The sequence below is a fragment of the Helianthus annuus genome, chromosome 14 (assembly GCF_002127325.2).
Source record: "Helianthus annuus cultivar XRQ/B chromosome 14, HanXRQr2.0-SUNRISE, whole genome shotgun sequence".
NCBI classification, from domain to species: Eukaryota; Viridiplantae; Streptophyta; class Magnoliopsida; order Asterales; family Asteraceae; genus Helianthus; species Helianthus annuus.
Window position 1 is genome coordinate 130,452,583 of NC_035446.2, and position 18,003 is coordinate 130,470,585.

At 34.6% G+C, this 18,003-nt stretch overlaps 1 protein-coding gene across 2 annotated transcripts; it reads right to left on the reverse strand.

The window, feature by feature from the left end:
• Positions 1–9,234: 9,234 nt before the first annotated feature.
• Positions 9,235–12,900, reverse strand: LOC110903784 (wall-associated receptor kinase-like 6). 2 transcript variants are annotated; one of them, XM_035983270.1, is made up of 5 exons: positions 11,892–12,900; positions 11,700–11,808; positions 11,011–11,204; positions 10,779–10,928; positions 9,235–10,559 (listed from the first exon to the last, which is right to left on the reverse strand). In XM_035983270.1, the coding sequence occupies exons 1-5, from the start codon at positions 12,700–12,702 to the stop codon at positions 9,391–9,393; spliced, it is 2,433 nt and encodes an 810-aa protein (XP_035839163.1). In that variant the 5' UTR covers positions 12,703–12,900; the 3' UTR covers positions 9,235–9,390. The 2 variants fall into 2 exon arrangements, with proteins under 2 accessions (XP_035839163.1, XP_022005264.1); XM_022149572.2 differs by having other exon boundaries at positions 11,011–11,808.
• Positions 12,901–18,003: the final 5,103 nt, after the last annotated feature.

An 18,003-nucleotide genomic window follows, 5' to 3' on the forward strand; every position in this document is an offset into this window, starting at 1 on the left:
GAACCGTACCGATATCCACCGTAAAACACCAGTATCATATTCGTTGTCACGATTTTCTGTACGTTTTAGTATTTTATTTTTGAAAACAACGTTTTATTTGCAATAGAGTATATTTTTGATATCATAATACGGTACTGGTACCGTGTCCGCACAACATCAGTACCAGTCACAATATCCGTTTATATGGTAGTTCTCGGTTGATGTAAAACACGTGCCAACATCTTCTTTGGCATGTCTCTTTCGGTTGTTGAACCGAGTGCCGACATCATATACCGTTATTGTAACGAACTGAAAGACCGCCGTGTTAAATTTTACTTATTTGGTTGTTTTTTATATCTTTATATTTCCTTTATACAAGTTTTATTTTTGTTTTTTAATAGCTAACCTCACACACCATGAGTATTGAACCACTATCATCTCCTATCCTAAGCTTCATCTAACTCACCAACATCACTGGGCTATTCCCAAGTGGGTTTTATTTTTGTCTTTTAGATCCCAGACATACAATTGCCACATAAAACATGTGTCGGTATCCTTCTGGACTTTTGAGTTTTATCTTTTGATTGCTTTAGCGAGTGCTTGTACCATAATAAACTAAACTTCACCGAATTCCTACTTCGGACATAATAAACTAAACTGATACCCATTGAATTCCTGCTCGGAGCGTGAAAATAAACGATAACTAATTTTATCGTGTTTGATTTAGAAATAAAATTAAATGTGTATGCATTTAAAGAGGAATATATATATTTAGTGACCCCATAAGATAACATGCATCTTTCTTATAATTAGGTTAAAACATAAGATATGAATACATGTGTGTGTATCGAATGGGGGGCCGCAGGAAATATGATATAATTGTAATGTAATGGCATAGCTGGTGGAATCGGTTGAGAGCTGCCTTTTGTTTTTAGCTTTGGGTGCTTGTTCTGTCTCTGAAAGGATGGTTGACAAACAATGGCATACAGACAAATTAGTGTCTAATGGGGGAAGGACCACACAAACCATATTCTTTTTTTCTTCTTTCTTTTTCTCTAAACTATAATCTTATTTATTATATAAGCTATGCATACAACCTCATATGCATCTTCCCATTATTATTATTTTAATATACGTACAAAAGAAAAATTACTTTTGTTTTTAATAACTGAAATAGGTATTTTTCTAGAACTTAATCATGTCAACTAGTGGCAGTCTGACGGACTTGAAAATTTTCTTACTTGTTTCACCCTTCGAAAATGTTTGAGAAATCAGTGTCATTTGATTTTGAATACTATATATATGTAATTAAGGTATTTTTCTAGAACTTAATCATGTCAACTAATGGCACTCTGGAGGACTCGGAAATTTTCTTACTTGTTTCACCCTTCGAAAATGTTTGATAAATCAGTGTCATTTGATTTTGAATACTATACATATGTAATTAACACACAAAAGGTTATACTGGGTGTCAACTAGACTTAATCATGTCAACTAGTGGCAGTCTGGCGGACTCATAAATTTTCTTAGTTGTTTCACCCTTCGAAAATGTTTGATAAATCAGTGTCATTTGATTTTGAATACTATATATATATATATGTAATTAACACACAAAAGGATATGCTGAGTGTCACATGAACGTTGGTTATGAACGTTGGTGCGCCCTTACGTTAACCATTTTATTTTGTTAAGGTGTGATTAAAAAAAGGTTTTTGTGCTTAACTTTTTAAAGTTTAAATATGATAGATGTACAAGAAAATGACAAGTACATTGGTTGAAGCAATTGAATATGGTTGATTTCATTAAGGTTGGCAATGTGGTGGTTGAGACATACCTAAAGTTTGCTTTTATCATCATAGGAAAATATTATATATCTCTTCCACTTTTCTTGAATTAAGTTTGAGTTCCACTAAAACCAACTATTTTCAAAAGTGTTTGGTGTAACTTTTGAACTTCACGTTGTTAGTAGTTGTTTGTAACTTTATAAGTTTTTTTATATTACTTTAGGTGTGTTCTGTCGGATTGTCTGTATGTGCGTGCCTACGTTTTGAGCAAAGTTTGATATAGGTTTAATAGCATACGAGAATATATTTTGGATATTTTTTTTTTCAAAGTTTAATTGACCTCACTAATTCCATTGTAAAGGCAATGTAGTACACTTCAAGTTGTGCCTTCCACCTTTCGCGTGCGATGGTCCATCGACTCACCATGGTTTTGGAAATCAACGAGTTGACGCTATCCGTGCGTTGCGACGGGATGTTGTTAGTCAAAGTGTTTAGTATGAAATGCAAAATGTATTTTGTATAAGCAAAACATTTATTCCTAGCTTACATTATTGGTCCAAATCAACATACATAACTTTAGGCACCACCACTAAAACATACTACCTTCGCGTTGTGGCGGGACTGTTAAATTGAACAAAAAATAAACGTTAAAATGTTGAACTACGCATGTACATTGCGGAGTATTACGTAACATTTTATCAGAGTAAAAAATAACGAAATTGGAACGGTAACATTGCTTTGTTATGGTACGGGGACTCGCTATAACAAATAAACCTCAAATGCCCAAAATGATTTACATCAATCAAGACTATATATAATACATGTATTTTTTTTTGACATTAAAAATGAACCTATTCTTTTTGTATCTCTACCGTATATAAATAAAATCAAAGAAAAAATGAATTGGAGTTTTGAAGATCAGTAATTACTATACCAAGATTATTAAGGAAAATAATTCTAAGGATCTTTTTAAGGAAACCAATATCTTTACTATATAATAAAAGAAACGACTTTGTGGACACTTGTCATCATATTAGGGCATCTCTTATAGATAATTATTATTTTAATTTAATCTCTTTTAATTAATTATACATAACGCCCCTACTAAATATTATTTAGTTTAATATTTTATGGATAATTATTATTTAGTTTAATCTTTTTCTCATTTATAATATTATTTATTTGAATTAATTATTACTTTTATATTTATCTATTTACTTCAAATTCAAACTTAATTATCTAATTTGATCTTAACTATATATTTGAACATTTTGTTTAGTTTGGTATCAAATATATTTTACGAAACTTAAAATAAAATTAACTGATATTATTTATCATTTATACATTTATGGAGTTTTAAATAAAGGGTTAAATTTATTGAGACTTCGTTAACAAATTTTGCAACAAAAGAATAATCTATTTTTATCACGAAAACCAAACTTTGTGTTAACATATTAAATATTTTTATTTTCACTATACAAAATTACATTTACTCGACCCATGTAATACACGAGGATTTTTAAGATATAACTTTTTATTATTTGATGTATAAAATTAGATTTATTCAATTCGTACAATACATGGGGTTTTTTAAGGATATATATATATATATATATATATATATATATATAATTTAGTATAGAAAATTACATTTATTCAAAACCGTGTAATACACATATTTTTAAAGATGTAATTTTTTTATTATTTGGTATATAAAATTACATTTATTCAACCCGTGTAATATACGTGGTTTTAAAGATATAACTTTTTTATTTGGTATATACAATTACATTTATTCAACCCGTATAATTCCGTTCTCTAAAGCAATACCTCTACGGGCCAACTCTAGTTGTGAAGATGAAGACTTCAAACACATATTTTCAAATTACATATGTGAGGTTCATAGACTTCAAAGTAGAGGTCAATGCCTTGAAATACCAAATTAAGGTTCATTTACTTAGTTGTGAATGTTCTTGTCATCAAATACTTTTCCTTAATAGCAATTCGTATATTTTCCGGGTAAATAAACCACAACCTATGGCATTTGAATCTTCGAACTTTTTGGTTGTGAGGTACAAACCAAATACTTATGTGAGGTTCCTTAACTTCGTGAAGTTCTTTGCCTTGTAATTGTACATTTACTTGTGATTAGTTATTGACGACATCAAATCACATCTAGGCTATATAATTTGAAATGAACATGTTATTCACTCCTAGATAGGCATATATGTGTAAGATACAAGTCGACTTACCAAGATTATTAATTACATACAAATTAAAACATTTAGATAAACTTAACCACATTTACCCTTCAAACAAATAATTTGATGTTTGCGTCGTTTTATAAGTATTACATGTATACCCACGTAATTTAAGTGTAGATTTACATCCTCGTAAATGGTAATGCACCCATTTAGAAAACCCTTCTTACCTAAGATATCCGGAGTTTACATAACACAGGCAAATGATACTTTCGACCATACATTTTGCCTAACAAAAAGCTCCAAATACATATTTGTGTTGATGTTTTCTTCAATGATTTCTATATTAATATCGTGTACCTAAGAGATATCGTGCATCTCGTGTTGATATTTGCTTCGATGAGTTCCATATTAATATCGAGCATCTCATTAAGTGCAAGTTGACATGTGTGAGTAATGTATACCCATAGGTGTCAACAAGGTGGAAACTAGAAGCTAGTAAAGGAAATGAGAGATATATGTCTTAGAAAGTAGTATGTAGTCCAAGATTGTATACGGTAGAAGGAAACGATAAAATTTGGGACCATATGTACCATGTGTATTCTTCTTTAGTTTGCGCAACCCTTTTGAACAATGTTTTATAAAGTTAAAGATATGTGTGAGTCTTACTTTTCTTAAAATAAGATATAAAGGTGTTATTTTATATAGGGTTTTATTGTATAAAATATTAATGTACTTTCTTATTTATTCTGAATGAAATAATATTTTAGTTTTTTTTTTGTGTCTCAATGTCATTAGAAGACGACTAATTATCCTATTTAATTATATCATGTGGTAACTTGAAAATCGAAAACTAGGTAAAATGTCAAACTGCTAAGCTCATATGGTGATATGCCATTTTTTTTTATTATTTGACCTTTTGTTATTAAATGTTGATATTATATTTTAAACTAGATAGGGCAAGGTTAGATGGTGGGGTTTGGGAGCCGGGAGGAGGTCGGAGAGCCGACATAGCCTCCTTCCCCATCGGTAAACACCGCCTCGGTGAGTTCGGGGCTTCATCCCCGACCTCCTATGCTTCTCTCTCTCTCTTAATATTATTAGAAATGATAGATAAGGATGGATGGGGAGACCATTTTATGGTAGAAGAGGAAAGGAAAGAAGAATGTGGTGAGGTGGAGGTGGAGGAAATGGACCATACCGCATAGTCTTACTGTATAAATAAACTTTAATTTGTTAAACGTGAGAAGTGAGAGGATAATTATATTTATTATTTTTGATTTTTTCCCTATTTAATCAAACGTGCATTTTATTTTTAAATTCTAAAAATAAAAAAAACAAAAAATTTATAGTTATTATATAATTATTTTAGGGCAATTATTGTATATAATTACTCTACTAGATTAATTATACAATAAAAATTATTTTTAACTAAAAATCATGCTTAATAGAGTGAAAAAAAAGTAATCATATTTCACTTATCACGTTTACACGATAAAATACATCTGTATTTGATTCTTACGCTATATTATTTAGTGTGAGAATTTGAAGTAAAAAAATTATAACATTAGCATTATTAAATAACTAAGGGATAAATAATAAACACTTTGATACATTTTAGTGAATTACCTTTCAAACTCAACATTTAACTTTTGAGAATACTGAATCACCAAAAAGAAAACAATACATAAAGTCTTATAGTGATGCTAAAATAAAACTTCGTGTACTGTTTTCTTTTTGGTGATTCCGTATTCTCAAAAAGTAAAATGTTGAGTTTGAAAGGTAATTCACTAAAATGTATCAATGTGTTTCTTATTTACTCGTTAGTTATTTAATAATGCTAATGTTATAGCGATGATATATGGGTAGCAGAGCTACACCTATAGTACAAGTAATTCAAGTTTGGGTATAGGGACACTAAAAATAGACTTCCCACTTAAAAGAAAATTAATATACTAACTATTAATATTAATACAAATTTATTGTTTTGGATTTGTTTGATTAGTTAAACAAGCAAATCACTCTTTGTTATAGTTGTGTTAGAGTTTTGCTTGATTCCAAAACACAGATAAAAAGAGTATCTTTTCTAACATTCAAAGAAGAAAAAAAGGCCCAAAAATTTTATTTCGTCTTGGGCCTAAAAAAAGGTTGGAACATCCCTAATGGATGAATCCAACTTCGAACGACAATTATTTTTTTTATATGTTATGTATGTAGATTTATGCAATGTTTAAAACAGTTTTTAACCATGGTTGGGCTTAGAAATGGTTTAACCGGTTGTACCGGGTTATGCTGGAAGGTTCAGCCGGTTAACTAGTTAACCCTATAATTTCATAGAAATATTACTTAAACTCAAAAAAAAAAAAAAAAAAAAAAAAAAAAAAAAACTAAATGTACATAATTCCAGAATAAAAAATAAAGTTTCCAATAAAGTTCTATTAAATAGAAGTTTATGATAGGTTTATGGTATTGGAGTGTTGAATGCATCAAGTTCACGATCGTTTAAAAGATGAAATTCACTATCATCGTCATCCTCGTAACTTCGAATATTCAACACTTATTTTAATCCTAACTAGATGTTAACAAACCATTCGTATTCATTATTATATAAGTTGTTTTTGGATACGCTGATACACATGATCAATATGTGATGATCAAAATGAAAAAAAAATATCATTTTTAACGAACAATGTAACTCTAACAATTAACAAACTTAATACAAACTATTTGCAATGTTTCATGTTAAAGTAGTTGTTGTACTTATACATGTTGAATTTAGTCTAAACAATAAACAATGATGAGTCACAATTGTTTTATAATTTTATTTTATGGTACAGCATTATGCTTTAGAGCTTGTTCGCAGGAGCAACATTGGAATAAACGAAAGCGGTTTGCCAATTATACCGGAAAAACCATCGATTCAATCCAAGACTAGATACCCCATTTATACCGGGTCTTGTCGTACCGGACTCACCACTGGCACGTGGTTGAACCGATTATACCGGTCAGTGCAAACCAGTTTTTAAAACATTCGATTTATGAAAGTTAAATAAATAGATATAAAAGGTAAAAAACAATAAATTCAATTCAGTGAATGGAAACATACCGGACTACATTAATTTGTTTTATAAGTAGTTGATTATGGAAGACTTCATATAAAATGCAGATCGTAAATAGTTATATGTACTTCATCATGTATTTATTTTCTCTATTATTTTTTAGATATTGTATATGAGGATGTTACACTATTCAATTTTATTTTTCAAATATTGTATATGAGGATGTTTCATTGTTTAATCTTTGAGTATTTTGATTGTTCGGGGAAATTTGTAGGCTAATGAGTGGATGCCATTTGACATCCACTATTTTGATTATACGCTTTTATCTCAATATACAAGTTTTAAAGCTATGTGTACAAGTCTCTGTTGCATATAAATATTTATGTCTTCTTCCCTTAAACTATTTTTAAAAGTAAAAATCTTCCCTTAGAGTATTAGGATAAACACCATATAAAACCCTTAGGGTCTGTTTGGTATGTGGTAATGAAATAAACGAGTGAATGGAATGGACGAGGTAATAGAATAGACGAGTGAATGCAATGTATCATTACCATTCCATGTCTTATTTGGTTACCATGTGTGAATGAAATGAATTATTATTGTGTATAGTTCGGTAGGCAAGAAAACGGAGTAATAAATAAGTGGTGAGTGGTGGTGGTGGTCGGTGGTGGTAATTGTGGGTGGTTATAGGTGGCGGTGGTGGGTGTCGGCGGCGGCGATGGGTGGTGGTGGTGGTGGCGGCGAGTGGTGGTGCGGCGGTGACGACGAGTGGTGGTGGTGGCACGGTGGACGTTGGTGCTGGGTGGCGGCAAGGTGGTGGTGGTGTCGACGATGGTGGTGGGCGGCGGCCAGTGGCGTTGGCGGTTGGTCACGGCTGTGGGTGATAACGGTGGCGAGTGGGTGGCGGCGACGACGATGGCTGTCGGGGTGAGGTGGTGGCGGGTGGCAGCGATGGCGTCGGTGGTGGGTGGTGGTGGTGGGTGGTGGTGGTGGGTTTTGGCAAAGGTGGTGAGTTGTGGTGTTGTTGATGAATGGTGCAAGAGTGGATGGAATGGAAAAAAACATGGGAGGTGGAAGGAATGATTTTGAGGGAATGAAATGCCTTTTGGAATGGGTGATTCCATTCCATTGACCAACCAAACACCCTTTTCTTCATTCCCTCGTAATCATCCATTCCATTACACCTCTCATTCCTACATACCAAACACTACCTTTACTCTTTGGAATCAATCAATTGAGAAGTCTTTAATTCTAGTGTTCAAATATCGTGGGCCTAAATGTGCCAATTGGGCTTGAATTATTATTCCTAAGTTTTAAATAATACATGACTAAATACCCTACTTGAAATATCGGAACAATAACTTTAAGAAAAATTAAAAAGTAGCGCAAATCTTTGACCTGATAACAAACAAGTTTCAGGTTGACTTATGAAACCCGTTTTATTAAACATTTCAACCATATATACAACCCATCTAATATATGAGTTTACCTGAATATGACCCATTTAATAAACACATTAACATATTAACCTTTTTAAGAGTGTTTTTTTAATTCTCTTTTAAAATATGACCCATTTAAGAAACACATTAACATATTAACCTTTTAAGGGTATTTTTTTTTAATTCTATTTTAAAGTTCATATTCGGTTTCTAAAGAGAGTTATATAAAGTGTTATATATAAAGTTTGATTAAACTACCTATTTAATAGGTTTTCTTTAATCTCCAGCTAAATATATAACACTAGTTTGGTACTTGGGAATGAGAGAGAGAGAATTCAAAACAAATGATGAACACCGTTTACCACAAGTTTAATTTGAGCCAAAATATTTGGTTGTTTAAATTGTTATTAAGTCACTAAATATTACCTGTATTCACAAAAACGGGTCAATCAAAATTCGACACGAATTTAAGTGGGTCCGACACTTGCATTGAACAATCACCCCGGGAACCTGACAAGATTGACACCACTAGCTAAATCAATTCAATATTGAAGCTATTCCCAACAAAGGATTGCGTTCTCACACGAGATTTCACTTCCTTTTCCAATTAACCATATGAAATCATTGATGATTTTGTATAATTGTAAACAAGGATTATAAAGTTTAAGTGGTAAAGACTAAAAATAGTTTTTAATATAAATCAATACTGCTAGTATTGGGCTGACCCTAACATAGTTTTAATACCTGCAGAACGTTTTCCTACATCAGACAATGCAATGAACATTATTTAACATTAGAGAGATATGCAACTTATACCATATTCTTTTACAAATGTATGCTACGTATACAAACAGAATGTATGATTCGGGAGAAATCAACTAATCAACACTTGACTAAACACTTACTTAATACATAACTCCTCAAATAGTTAATGAATTGTGTCTTTGAAACTTGTTGATGTTGATGCCGACTCGCTATATGTAAACACAAGTGGATCTTCATTATGATTTGCCCAACCAAAACTAGTTTGAACGGTGGAAGTAGAAGGCACATGTGACGTTCTAATGCCTTCCAACTCCATGGCTACTTCTTTCATTGATGGTCTCTGCTTTCCATTGGTATTCAGACAACGCATGGCCAAGTTAGCTATTGTCAAGAGCACACCCTTTGAATCCTCTTTAACAACCGCCTGATCGAAAATAGACATCACACGACCTTCTTTCATGGCAAACATAAAATATGTCGCTAAATTTCTATGTTCACCAAATTTAGTCAAGGAAATTGGCTTCTCTCTCGTAAAAAGTTCGAGCAAAACAACTCCAAAACTGTAGACATCACTTTTCTCAGTGAACTGACTGGATTGGAAGTACTGCGGATCAAGGTAACCAAATGTACCTTTGACTAAGGTAGTTACGTGAGTTTGATCTATTGATACGAATCTGGAAGTTCCAAAGTCAGAAACCTTAGCCCTGTACTTTTCATCCAAAAGAATGTTGGTGGTCTTGATGTCCCTATGGTATATCGGAATGGAGGTTGCTGAATGTAAGTAAGAGAGTGCTCCTGCAACCTCGGTAGCAATTTGTAATCTCGTGTTCAAAGAGAATGGGAACTCACCGGTATCATCTTGAATAAGGCTGTACAAGGTGCCATTTGGGACAAATTCTGAGACAAGTTGAGGAACCTCAGTCTCCAGGCAACATCCCAATAATTTGACTACATTCCTATGATTGACTTGTGACAGAATGACAACCTCATTGATGAACTGATCTAACTGGTTCTCATCAACAATCTTTGACTTCTTGACTGCTACAATTCTACCATCAGCTAACATGCCTTTATACACCGTACCTTGACCTCCTCGTCCAAGGATTCTGTTCTCGTTATAATTGTCAGTGGCCATCTCCAAGTCTTTTGAGGTGAAAAGTATGGTTTTATCGATTAAACCTGCATCTATTTCTTGTTGTTGTTTGAGAAGTAGGCCACCATTGCGTTTAAAATACTTTTCTTTCTGCCTCTTTACTATGACTTTGTTGATTTTTTTGTACAATGTATAGATAGACGCGATTAGCAAAACCAATCCCATGCTTATGCTGACACCTAAAACGAGACAGATAAATGCAGAAAATTAACACAGGAATCCTAGCTAGAAGATTTTACAATTTACTGTGAAAGGTATATGGAGTTCCCCCAATGATATATAATTGTGTGACTAGATATCTAGGCTACCAATTCATTTCCTTCGAAAACTAATTATTAGTTATATTGTTAAAAACTAACATGAATATAAATAAAACACCAATTGGGAGAGTAGATTACCTAGAATAACTCCTAATGATGATTTGCGGCCATAGTGCATGTCACAAGATAGTTTTGAGATGATTTGCGATGTAACATCATCGTATATGCTACTAAAGACGCGGCTACAAACGCCCCCCTTACGCTCACACTCTATACACTCTTTAAGTTCTGAAACCACAAATATAAGAAATCACAAATATAAAAATCAATTTGAAAGAAACTTGTACTGAAAAAAATAAGAATTGCATACTTCTGCACCCCTTTGGTAGATAAGGGTTTCCTTCTTGTGATATATTACACTGGCATTTCCTATAGCCCACCAATGAACCATCATGTAGGCGAAACGCGAGATCTGTGCACTCTGGGCGCTCAAAAGCTGGAATATCTTCCTCGTAAAGGAATGTTAGCGGCCAATAAAGTGATATCGGAACATAATAGTGCTCCCTACCAATAGATTGGAGAGAAAAGTTTCTATTAACGAATGAATCCTTATCTACCAAGAAGGAAAATCCACGGGTTTCATCTCCACCCTGTTTTTCCAACTGTGTTAAATTCAAGGTGAAATTCTCGAGATAATAAGGAATTGTCGCTTGACAACACCCGATGCCACAACAGTTCTTTAAGTCTACAAAAGTGTCATTAGTGCAAGTTGTTGTGCATCCGGTGACAGTAGCCCCTTCTACATCCGTGATGACAGCATTTCCACATCCAACAACGACGAATATGTTATGCAGTCTGGAAAATAGGAAGGGACTTCCACTGTCATCAAAGTCTATGGTACTGGGTAAGATTTCACTACTATTTATCACCTGTTTCTGGAAATCAAGGTTCATTGAGGCATTTACCGTGATTGTTTGTTGTTCCAAACTTACATTCATCACCTCCATGTTTTTGAATGCAGACAGATATGGGATTGATGAGTTACAATCAACAACATACCGTTTGTCCAAAGCACAATGTTCTCCGATTCCAAAAGGGAATGGAATCCCGACCTCCCCACATCTTTCTTGGCATCCTTTCTTGACCAAACTAAGAGCTTCAGTCGAAACTGTTGTTTTAAAAAATATAATGGGTAAATAACATCGTGCGAAAACTCCATACAAAAAGAATACAGATTCTTAACTATTATACCTTCGCATTGATTCTGCAAATACGGGTTCCCTACACGCCCCTCACCACAGGAACACTTTCTTAGATGAGCCAAATGCAGTGAAGATTCATTATTCTTTGGTTCCCAACAATTGTGTAATCCATGATGGATGTCGTCCTTCGTTAAGAACCACAAAAGTGATATGGGATAGTAAGAGGGGTTCCTCGTGTTCAGGTACTCATACCCAGAACGCCATATGGTATCCAAAACCACTGGTGTGATGCCCATGAAGGCAGAGCCACAAGATTCATCTCCACCTGACCCTTTCGTGAAGTCATCAACATCTATACTATATGACTTCAAATTGCCGCAAATTTTAAGTTGGCAACCACCAAATCGATCGGTATTGTAATTGGTGCAAGTATTTGAACACGCGGGGCATACTTCCCCATCGCCCAAAAGACCAGCATAACCACACCCCTCAAAGATAAGCATGTTATCTGATCCAGAAAATAAAAAGGGACTCTCACCAAGGTCTATGCCTGGGGTGTGATTGCTAATCGCGACTGAATTCTGGCAACGAGAGATGACTGAGACATTAACAATCACCTTCTGTTCTTCCAAGTTTACCTCCAGCACCTCCATATTCTTGAATGCTGAGAGGTAAGGTCTGGAGGAGATGCAGTCAACAACGTACCATTTGTTGGCGGAACAATCTGCTCCGATTCCAAACGGGTATGGAATTGTCACCATGTTCCCGCAAGCATCTCTGCATCCATTCTTGGCATACTCAATGGCTTCTGTTGATATTAAAATCAAGATAAGTGTATACAAAACTTGAAACTGCTTCATTTTTTTTTGTTACAAAACTTGTGTCAACTCTCAACCAAATGAATGAATATACTGTGTAATTGTATTTGTTTCACACCATCGTTGACTCTGATTACGGTTGACCTTTTATCTACACTATATCCACAATGATGTTTACTATGGGACTAGACCCGCCAACCACCACTTAGAGAAAAACACGGCTTTGGTATCAAGTTAAGTAATTGGAAAACTTGAAACTACTGTTAACAGAAATGATTAGAGATTGTGATATTTTACCCGAAAGATTTCAAGGTCTCAAATTAAGGTTGAGGTGGTAAAATAGGAAGTTTGGACTTTAGATGATTAGAATCTGACGTCAACTTCCACTCATAACTGATAATTTAAGAGACCAAGTGCACATTAATTGACTTCTTTGGTCAGTTGACCATCATCAATTATTAGATGATTGATCAAAATGTTAGGCACAAATGCCGTGTCATGTACTGGTCCATGTATTACTATAAGTATATAATAATGTAGATGACTATACAAGTAACAAACTACTTTATGAGAACTTTATGACAAACTATTTTATAGTTGGCCATCATCTTATAGTTGACTTTGCTTTTTCTTTAAGAAAAAACGAACTACTTTATGAATAATGGAATTATCGAAAGTACACGGTTTATTTATGGCCCGATGGTCCCAATTTACAACAAAGTCTTGGGTTGAACGTAGCAGTCGTCGGGTATTTGAACCGGGCTTGAAAAACTGAGGATACGATTCGAAAAGCTCAAAATTCAATTTGGTTAATCACAAATTAAAATTTTGATTTGATTAAATTATTATATTAAATTTCAAATTTGAGATTTTCGATTGGGCTAGAAATTCGATTAGAATGATGCATACTAATTTTTCTTATTTTGGAACATACACATTTTATATTTATATATAGTAAGACTCAAGGGTACACAAAGTGGTCTCGCGAAGGGTTTTAGGAAGCTCAGGGTTGCATGGGAACATTGTCCCTTCTCATTTGGGGCCTTGGGAGAGATGCATGAATGAAACAGAAAGATCGGGAGGTGGGACTTGGGAGTAGTACCAAACGATTGGAAAGTTCGGGAATACCATCCCATCCAAATCAGGGCCGATGAAATGCTTCAAAAGCTGGGAAGCATATCGTCTATCCTAAGTTCTTACATTTTGGCCTACTAACATCTAATAACCAACCCAATAACGATCAATCTAAAAAGAAATTTTGTTTTTTAATAGCAAAGTTACTTCTACCTTACATTACACCAATTAACTAAATAACTCCAGTTGCCTAGATTTGAACCTATGATCTCTCCTCTAAGAGTCATGATATTATGATCTTCTAACAAGTGAGCTAACCCCACATTGGCATCTAATAAGCAATTACTCTAAATCAGATACGGAACGTAAGGTATTTGAATACCATGGGCGCTAGGTCCTTATGGACCATAAGCCATCACCCTTATGGTCCGTAAGGGGTGCGCTGGTAGAATGTGCAGACTGCCATGGCAGCCTGCTGCTTGTGACACCTGTGTCGCGAATTACCACTCTCATCCTGGTTCTTACACCTCAGAGGACACTAGTAAACATCTGGAAATCAATGCTAATGCTTGACATGATCTTGTAAATATTGTGCAAGTATAAATAGAGGTGCGTTTGCACCATTTTAGCTTGCACCTCTCATTTTCCCATTCTCTAATCATTCTTAGAGTACTTTTGATCTATAAAGGCCTCCTACTGGAGTTTAATCACTGCATTGAACACTTGTAAGTGTTCTTCTTAGTCTTGTTTGAATTCTAGGCCAAGTTATTAGGCGAAAGTCAAGAAAATTGACTTTTGCTTTGACTTTCGGTTATGAGCATTTCGGTCAAGCCAATATTTGAATCGAACATGGCTACGTGATCATAATAAGGTAGGTGATAATTCCCTATGAGGGCACCTCCTAAAGATCACGTTAAGTTGGTCAAGTAACGGGTCAAAGTTTTAATAAAATAAAAGTAAAAACGCAGATTTCGTAAATTGTGATTAAATGAACTTCTAAGTATCTAAACATCAAATTTTGACATTATATCAGTTAGTATAACATATTAGGACATGTTAAATCATGTCCAACCCATCATATCTTGCTTATAGCCCGGTTCGCAACCGATAGTCAAGCAGTTTGACGTCTGCTTTGACTTTCGATTCTAACTTGTTTAAGCTAAGTTAGCTACTGATTTGAATTTATATTATGATCATATTAATGTATGGAATAATCCTCTGAGGTTATACCATCTGATCATATCGTTTGTCGGGTTTTATGCAAGTCCTTGTATTATGCCTTAAAATACCAAAAATGCCCTTTTGTGCATAAAATGGTTTTGAATCATAATAATTTGAGTTATAAACTGATATGGTAACATAATAAACATGTTTTGGCATAATGGACTTGACATTGACTCATCCGATCACCCGATGTCGCCTATGCGCGTATGGTTGACTTATATAGACCAGTTTATATAAGTTAGCCAAATCGGGTCAACTTCCTTCAAAATCATTTATAATCAGAATGTAATATTGTTTGACCCATATTATACGAGTCATAGTACTCGTGAGGGTACAAAACATATGACTGCGAACCGTACCGATGTTATTAATTAATTAACTGGTCCAAGTCATATGACTTGAATAAGACCTGTTAATATTCTAACGGATCATAGTTCCGTTTATTCCAGACTAAGTGTCGCAACCCCCGACCTCTGCCACGGGAGGCGGGCGGTCGCGAGCTACTCAGAGCCGGTGGTATTGGTGTTTATTAATTTGGCAGCGGAATTTACATCAGGACCGTAGTTAGGAAATAGTTTATCAGAGTAAAACACCACATTTTTATAATAATAAATATATGGGAAATTCCCAAGTTTCCATTACAAACATGTTTATAGGGATAAACCCTAATTTATTGAAATAAAACTTCTTCTTTATTTAGGTAACTTTTATAGCCACTTTTCCAAGCCTTCAGTGCTCTCCAGCTGGCTTCTAATTGGCTTTCACATTTCGTTACCTGAAACGCGTTTAAAAATATTTTATCAGGAAGAAATAGAAATACTGGCGAGTGAATCCCAGTTTAATCAAGGAAAGTTTTATCATTTTACAGCATTGAGGGCAATTCAGCAATTACAAATGTTTACATCTACTTTAATTACCACCCACTAGGGCTGTGCAACGGTTCAGAACCAGACCGAACCGAACCGAACCAGAACCAAACCGGAACTGTTAATTGCTAAATTTAATTACCGGAATCGAACCGTATTATAACGGTTCCGGTTCGCTTCCGAACCGGTTAAATGGTTCTCATGTAAACGGTTCTCGCGGGAACCAGTTGATAATTAAATCGTAAAATTAACAATTCAATAAAAACGAACCAAACCATTTAAAACATTAACTAAGAGTTACAACATTCAAAGTTCAAACTAACCAAAATAAAAGTAGCAAACCAACAATAAAAAATTTCAAGCCATAAAACAAACTCTAAATAAAAATAATACAACTATCGTGTTAACAACTAAAACAAACATCTTCAAACTTCATTTGATCTTCATCCTCTCAATCTTCTCATAAACATCTAAATCAAACCAAGTCTTAGCAATTAAAAAAAATAAACGAATAATGCATCTATTGTATTTGGTTCACATGAATAGATTGATCAGTAATGCATCTACTGTATTTACCAAACGATACACTATTTATATACACATTTACAATTTGATCAACATTGATTTGATTATTTTTGTTCAATTTTTATTTTCATATGCAGAAAACTATATGTATCAGAAAGCAAACATCTAGAAAGAAAATATATGCAATCATAAAAAAAGGTCATATAGAATAACGTACCTGTATTTGCAGGGTGTTGATGGAGATGAACTTGTATGATGGCAATTAGGGTTAGGGTTAAGAGATGGAGAAGAATTAGAAGATGAAAGATGATATCGTGGAAGGAATATAAGAGGAGGGAATAAGAATTAGGATGGTCGTATGATGTTGAAAAGCCCATTAAAATAGGGTTTTAAATATTTATAATCCCAATTGGTTCTAGCGGTTCTTTAACCGGAACCGTGGTTTTAACCAGAACCGAACCGGGAACCATTTTTACCCAAATTTAAGAACTGGGACCGGACCCTATATACAAAAATACGGTTTGGATCTAGCGGTTCCGGTTTGATTCCCCGGTTCTGGCGGTTCTGAACCGTATACTGCTCAGCCCTACCACCCACGGTACTGCCAATCCTGACTTGTGGTAATGTTACAACTCACAGTGTAGTAACAAATTTTGTATACAAAACCCCAACATACCGATGATAATTGTCGAATTACAAATACTCAATCACTGTTAATTATAAGATGAAAACATTTGAGGTTTTGTAAAAACAATTTGTGAAAAGAGGAATCACTCACAAAAAGGTTTGCAAAAAGAAGGATTACTCACATTGCTAATTTAGGTATTTCCTTGTGACTTCCTGGTTTATAATCTATTAAATTAAACAATGCACACGCGTTAGTATAATAACCCAATTTACATTAGCTATACCCTCCCCGAGACAGAACTCCAACGACTGAGTCAGGCAGAGCCTTGACATGCGTTACGGAGCACTAGATCAATCGGGCAGCGTAACTAGTATGTAATCATGGGTTATGATACTTACATCGAGGCAGAGCTTCGCTATTGTGGGTATTATACCCAAGAATTATTTTAGATATTCAGAAGTTGAGAGGTTTTTCGAGAATTGAACGAATTTCAACTGAAGCCCGAGGCCCCTATTTATAGATCTGATCGGCCACTCTCTAGCGGCCCGCGAGAGAGAAGGCATTGGCCTTCGCGGCCCGCGAGCAATATAGGGTAGGATCTAGGGTTGTCGACTCAAGGGTATAGGCTCGACACGACATGGACACGTGGCAGCTCAGGGCTCGACCTGGTGTCACTGGGTCGCGGCCTGCGACAGCTCCTACTGTCTTTGTCGCGCCCCACGAGCGAGTAGGGAATTTTGTTTTTATTTATTTTTTGTAAAATAAATGTATTTGGGGCCTATTTTTCGTATACGGGGTGTATTTTAGGACGTATAGGGGTGTTTTAGAGATTTTAAGAGAGTTGTTATATCCTCCCCACCTTGTTTTACAACTCGTCCTCGAGGTCTACTGGAACAGGTGTGGATATTTCCTCTGCATCTCTGATTCAAGCTCCCAAGTGTATTCTGGTCCTCTCTTGTAATCCCATTTTACTTTGACTAGCACTAATCTCGTGTGTTTAAGATTCTTGATCTTTCTATCTTCAAT

Bases quoted from the DNA above. Each gene is read 5' to 3' on its own strand.
- LOC110903784 (XM_022149572.2), bottom strand. From the start codon at position 12,702: ATGAAGCAGTTTCAAGTTTTGTATACACTTATCTTGATTTTAATATCA. The intron at 11,809-11,891 runs GTATAATAGTTA...TTAAAACAACAG, and splicing joins TTTGCAGAATCAATGCGAAG to TTTCGACTGAAGCTCTTAGT. The intron at 10,929-11,010 runs GTATGCAATTCT...TTGTGGTTTCAG, and splicing joins TCTACCAAAGGGGTGCAGAA to AACTTAAAGAGTGTATAGAG.